This window comes from Euprymna scolopes, chromosome 2 (assembly GCF_053919585.1).
Source record: "Euprymna scolopes isolate OS-2025 chromosome 2, ASM5391958v1, whole genome shotgun sequence".
Lineage (NCBI taxonomy): Eukaryota > Metazoa > Mollusca > Cephalopoda > Sepiida > Sepiolidae > Euprymna > Euprymna scolopes.
Window position 1 is genome coordinate 63,794,112 of NC_136483.1, and position 7,028 is coordinate 63,801,139.

At 34.4% G+C, this 7,028-nt stretch overlaps 1 protein-coding gene across 1 annotated transcript in view; it reads left to right on the forward strand.

The window, feature by feature from the left end:
- Positions 1–7,028, forward strand: part of LOC145291698 (sushi, von Willebrand factor type A, EGF and pentraxin domain-containing protein 1-like) — a 319,198-nt gene that overhangs the window by 156,374 nt on the left and 155,796 nt on the right. The window contains exons 8-9 of the mRNA XM_080137710.1: positions 929–1,177; positions 5,319–5,558. Of these exons, the coding sequence (XP_079993836.1) occupies positions 929–1,177; positions 5,319–5,558 (489 nt within the window). The remainder of the gene's footprint in view (positions 1–928; positions 1,178–5,318; positions 5,559–7,028) is intronic.

Consider the following 7,028-nt stretch of genomic DNA (forward strand, 5'->3'; position numbering starts at 1 on the left):
TAGCGAAGGTTCTGCCAACCAATCTTTCTGTACCCATTTTTCAATTCTCTATACAATAGGATTTTTAGGATGCGATGGATTTTCCATTCCAGTTCATCGTAGTTGTGTCGTGACGAGTACGACTTCTATGCTGCCCATGTTGGCTCTTCTACTTCAATATTTGGTAATTGTCTTATGCCCAATGTTGAAGTACTCAACAGAGCCAACATGGACTCTTTTAATAGGACCGTAATAATCCTGTAACATTTTTAACTAAGACCTACGCTCACATAGCTTTTATCATAGCAATATACTTTAAATTGTTTTAAGTCATCTTAAGGTCAAACCTCCTGGAAGTTTTCAGAGATGTAATGTTGTCTTGTTAAATACTGAGAAAATAAACCCACTGGTAAGTAAGAAGGTTAGTTGAGATGAACAGGAAGTGATTGTTCAATCGAGGCTGTTAAATTCGAAGTTGGTTTTTACTCGACTGTGAGATAAAATAGATGTGACGTCACATTGTTTAAAGAGAGAATGGGTGAGAGAAGTCGTCACTTTCTTGGAAACACTATAAATGTGATCATATGGTTTTTAAAAATACGCTATTACAATATGATTAACCAGTGATTATCAATTTCTCCCTGTTTTTCTCATTCCATTGTTCAGTTATCTGGGACGGAGATAAGACAAATCAACCTCATCTGTGAACACATTTTATCATTCATTTAATCCTTTTTAGAAAGTATAAAAGAACTTATTTGCAGGCGGCGCTCTCCTCAGTCGAGAAGGATATCGTCGAAGAAAACATTACACAATATTAGAAATGCAAGATTATGTACCTGTTGTGTAAGGAGTATTCCCTCTAGTAAAAATAGATGCGCAACTCGTATTATGAATAAATGAAAATCATGATAAAATGTAACTTTTTTCTCTCTTTTCCTCTTCATAGATACTCGCCCACCTCTGATAGTCTGCCCATCAGACATCGAAGTCGAGGCTGAAAAGGATATTAACACCGCCAATGTGACATGGATTCCACCATTTGCTATTGATAACTCTGGACTTGTACCCACCCTGACTGCCATACCAGCAGTGGAACCGCCTACACGTTTTCCAATTGGGGTCTCGGAAGTCACTTACGTGGCAGAAGACGCCAGCAAAAATAAACAGGAGTGCAAGTTTCGCATTGTTGTCAAGGGTAAGTAAACAATATATATGTGTCTCTCTCTTCACACACAAACACACACGCACACACACACACACATACAAACAAGCACTCACATACACATACAAACACACACATAAACACACACACACATATATATTAATATATATATATATATATATATATATATGTTCGGCATAATCCTGTTGACACACCGGTTTCGTTAGATTACGAAAGTAAGAAACGAAGAGGCTGGCCAGTTCGAGATGGGTGGTTATTTAGTGATACTACACACTGTATGTATATGTAAGGCATTCCACAGTGTATGGCATTATTGTCTGCTTCAAAACTTCAGTATTAGTGATAAGGTGTTTTCTTTCTGGTCGAATCTTGCGAGTAATTCTGGCTGGTGTCTCCTGATCATCTTTCCCTATCAATCAGGAATCTATTCTAGGTCAAACACTGTTCCTACACTATATCAATAATCTCCTACAGAATATGATTAAGAAAACTAATGTCTATGCTGATGATGCCACTCGCTATTCTGGTGTTGCTTCTCAGCCATCTCCGTGGAATCTGTTGGAATGTGCAACTAGCATATAAATTGATTTTGTTTCTGTTGACGATTGTGGTACGAGATTACTTATTTCGTTTAATCCTCTTAAGACACAGATCGTGTCTTTCAATCATAGGCTCGTAGGTTTTTCATGACTGGCTCTGCTCTTGAGGAAAAATCGAAGTTAAAACTTCTTGGTCTTTCTTTTTCATACATCAGATTTATTTCTCTTTCTACTTATCGTATAGTCTAAACACTTTCTCACGCCTGAGGGTATTATCTATCTTTTCAAATCTACTATCAGATAGTGTATAGAGTAATGTTGCTGTATTTGGGTTTGAAGATTCCCGATGAAGTTCAGAAGCGTATGTGTAATTTGGTTGTCGCCATCCTTTATTCTTCTCCGCACCCTCTCTCAAATGCGCGCTGTTATTAGTCTCAGTTTTTTTTTCTATAAATACTATCATGTTATATGTTTATAGAATTGCCTAATATATTCCCCGCCGCCTTTGTTCTAGCTCATTTGATTCGTTAGTTTAATGTTCTTCTCGATCTTGCTGTTTTGGTACCATTTTTTTGGTAATCATTTTTTCTTATTGTTAGTTACTTGCATAAAGTGGCTTCATGCTTTGTCTTGAGCGATTTCCATATAAAAATAATTTAAATAAAACACACACGGATAGACAAACACATACATATATGTATATTATTCCGTTTAAAAAACGGAAGTGTCTGTTCGCGATATATTCGTGAATTAATTTTGTGATTTGAACCAAAATTGGCATGCAAGAGCATAGAACGAAATTACATCATCAATATAACATTGAGTACAACCCTAATCCTAATCCTAAGCCCACTCCTTATGGTATACTGTGTGCATTAGAACGGCTTGATAATGTCTTTCCCTCTTTTCATGTTGACTTTAGCAAACGCTATAAGTCTATGAATCAAAACAACTCTGAGATATATAGATATATAGATGGGTATATAAATACGTAAAAACGAACTGACGTAACCAGTTGGCGCCAACCGAACCCAGAAAACGACGAGGCTCATTAAAAAGAAATGATTGGATTTTATGACGCATTTCTTTAGTTCTCAAACATCGTTATTGAATGAGTCAGTGACTGTTTGAAAGATGAGCTTTCTAAGTTTTCAATAGTTTCAACAAGGTCACGGTAATCGCATTGTTTATCTTCTGAATGGCGAATTCTCAGCCAATGAGTTAGCGAAAAAGAAGTTCAGTTGTTACTGTGTATAATGCTTTTCGAATGCAGTTCCACATTAATTCATCGTTCCGTAAAACATTCGGTAGTTCAAACAGTTTAATAGAATTGCCATCTATGTAGAGAAAAAAAGAAAAGGAAGACCATGAGTTTTGGGAGAATCAGAGACCACAAATAAAACTAATCGTAAGCTTACGAACTCTCAATCCACTATCTTTCATGTGCAAAGAAGGAATCTAGATTAGAAAGCATAGAGACCATGACACTTTCAGGCATTTATCAAAAATGTCCAGAAGGAGCAGATAGAATTTTACAACTCCATGTTAGTTTAACTTAACCTTCGCGGTCTCAAGATTCAAGCGCGTGTGAACATTTCTTAGAGGCTTAGGTAAAAGATTGTGCATATGTTCCACTACAACCACTATGAAATAATAACAGTAATCAAAATGGAATGTGCTAATACGCATCTGATGGAGAAGCATCTCTTATCGCCTGTGCTGTAAGTGGTGGCCATATTAAAGACTTTTCAGACATGAAATGAAAATTGATTGTTTCATGGTAAACTCGACCACAGAAATATGTTACAGTCACGGAACGTTTTGCATTTGAATAGAAATTTATACTTAGTTGCAAAGCTAATTCTATCGGAGTTTTCAAGTTTGTTAGGCATGATGTCATCGCAAAATATTATCTCATTAGTACGGTGTGAGATATTCTTAACTATGTTATCTGTCTAAATTATTAATACTTTTATTTGCTTTTGTTTTAATTGTGAGATATATAGGATACATCACACACACACACACACACACACACACACACACACACACACACACACACACACACACACACACACACACACACACACACACATATATATATAATCAAGAAATAAAAGTTAAGCTTAAAAGCCAAAAGCTTCTGGGAAATCAAAGTGAATATAAATATTACTATTCATATAGTAATGCCAACTAAATAAAAAAGCTCAATACAATCAAGATAAGGAATAGAGATTGTCATAGAAAATCACAAATTGATAAATCATATTTTGCATGAATTTATTGTTCGACAGGATACTCGAATAAGATATATTAAAATGTCTTTAATCCGCGGAGTTTCAAATTAGAGGAAAGATATTAGCAAATTAGATATAGCGAAACTATGCATTTGCTGGTATTGGCATTAATGGAAACCGCATTAAATAAAAACCTAATTATCAACGTAAAAAAAAACTTAGTGCAAAGTGTTCATTAAATGGGAAGAAAAAATAGAAAATTAAAGGATAAATTAAAAATCAAAAATTAAAAATCCAGATGAAAGGATATGGAGAGGTTAAGTATTTTCAAAACGAAATGATGACTGGAAGGCATCAGATTTATACTGTTAACAAATTGATCCATATTTTGCTTTGGTTTTGATACCCCCAAATTTAACCCAAATTTACAACCATTCCTTTTCATAACCTATCATACTTTCATAAATCAGAGTCCATTTTCTGTAGCATACAGAAAATGGACTCTGATTTATGAAAGTATGATAGATTATGAAAAGGAAGGGTTGTAAAGAGATAGCTTCGAATTTGGGGGGTATCAAAACCAAAGCAAAATATGATGAAAGTAAAAATAAAATAGATAAAACCCATAATTTATTATACCATACCTGTTCACACTGAAACACTTATCACAATATTCTGTGGATCTATATTAAAAAACCTTGTTAAACTTTGTGATATATTTCCATTCTATGGAGGTCAGGCGCGAACGAACACCGCATAATTTTATTATACCATATTTCTTCAAAATGAAGCATAATTATCAAAGTATACTTACGCAGATAGATATGAAAAGTCTTTATTAAAGTTTGTGCCTATTTCCATTATATGGAGGTCAGGCGCGAACGCAGACCCACAATTTTATTATACCATCCCTATTTAAGTTAAAACATACTTATCAAAGTATTATTATTTACATCTATATCAAAAACACTTGTAAACGCTTTTTTTAAAATTTTTAAATTTTTTATTTCCATACTTTGTGGACCAGGCGCGTACGCAGACCCCACAATTTTAATGAACCACCGTTCTGCCAGATCAAACATAGTCATTCCTGTGTCTCGATACATCTTCTATCATTATATGTAATCCGTTTTTAAAATAGTCAACCATATAGGAGCCTATTCGTGACCACACACACACACACACCACACACACACACACACACACACACAGCTTTATATATATATATATATATATATATATATATATATATATATATATAAAGACTCTGAATGCTTCTTTTTATGTGCAAAAATTAATAATAAATGTTTCTAGTAATTAATATTAATTAATATTTCTACTTTCTTTCTCGTTTTCTTTCTATTTAATGTTTTACAGATACGCAGGCCCCACGAGTTGATCGGTGTCCTAGGCCGTCGACAATAGTCAGCGAAAAGTTTCTGACGAATGTCACGTGGGTGGAACCGCTCTTCAGCGACAATTCAAACAAACCTCCTCGGATCACGAAAACACACACACCAAACAGCCTGTTCCCACAGGGCGTCACGAATGTCACTTACACGGCATTCGACGAGTCGGACAACGCCAGCAATTGCACCATCAAGATTAATATTATAGGTACCCGTCATCCTACCCCAGTAGATTAAACAAAAAAAGCGATAAAATAATTTTTAAAAAAGCTTGAAAGAAAGCTTCAAACAAAAGCTTAGTATGCTATAGCTTCCTGCAAATGCATTAAGTATGAAGATCAAAAGTAATATAGGCCCAGATCATCTATATCCCTACCTAACAACCCGCTCATCTATCCCAATCCAGCCGCATCTATCCATCTGATAGAAATCCACATCTATCTATCTATCTATCTATCTATCTATCTATCTATCTATCTATCTATCTATCTATTTATCTATCTATCTATCTATCTCAAATCCATTCATAGATCGCTATCTCTACTTTCATAATGCTTAGCACGCCTAAATTCACGTAAGACAAAAGTGACGTCATACCACTAAGGCGAAATAAATCATTCGTTCTGATTGGTCACTATAATAATGAAGAAAAATCGAACTGAATGTTTGGAATTTTACTATCAAGCGAAAGAACGTAAACAAAGTGGAAATGAGAAAGGGAGAGACTAAGTAATATCCAACCTACCTCTCTTTGATGTTATGTACTAAAATAGTTAAGTCGGATTACTTTTACATCGTGTCACATTGGCGAATCATTTAAACTCATAATGCTTATATATAAAGAATCTCCATTGATCTAAGGTGAAGTGACGTTATAACACCACTAGAATGAAACAAACCGTTGGTTCTAATGAGCCAGTAAAATAAGGAGGGAATTTCAAACAGAAAAGTAATCTATACAACCATTAAATTGATTTTAAAACTCTACCTTTTCTAATAGTATTTATTTGCTTCCCCACGAAAATAAAATATGACACAAGGTCGTTTTTAGTTTGGGAAAAACCAACTCACCAAAAGAGGCACCCTCGAAATGGGCAAAAATAAAAATTGTCTTGGTATAGAAGGGTTTCCCCTCCATTGACTAAGGACAAATCAACTTAAGTGTTACATCAGAACAGGTACTACACTGTGATCTTTGCTCGAAAGCAAGATACTTTTTTAATTTAATTTTTTTTATTGCTAAGAACCTCCCATTTTTTTTATACAACATTTTATTAAAATTTTATATAAAGAATGAGGAGGGGGCCTTAAAACAATGTGGCACAAGACCAAAAGGAAATGGGGGGGACAATAGGTGTCGGGGTTCATCCACTTTGTCTATCTTCTAAGCTAGTTGTTCACCCACCATAATACCTCATTCACTCCGTGGGCTTAAGCTATTTAAAATATACCCAGATGATTAATTAATTACTTATTCATTTTTATGGCTTCTTATGAGATGATTGGATTCATTTAACTATTACTCCGAATTCTGTTTATGCATAGTTTCTACATAAATGCGTAGAATTTAAGATAAAAAAGTTCTAGCGCGCGCACACACACACACATATATATATATATATATATATATATATATATATATATATATATATATATGTGTATATATATATATATAACT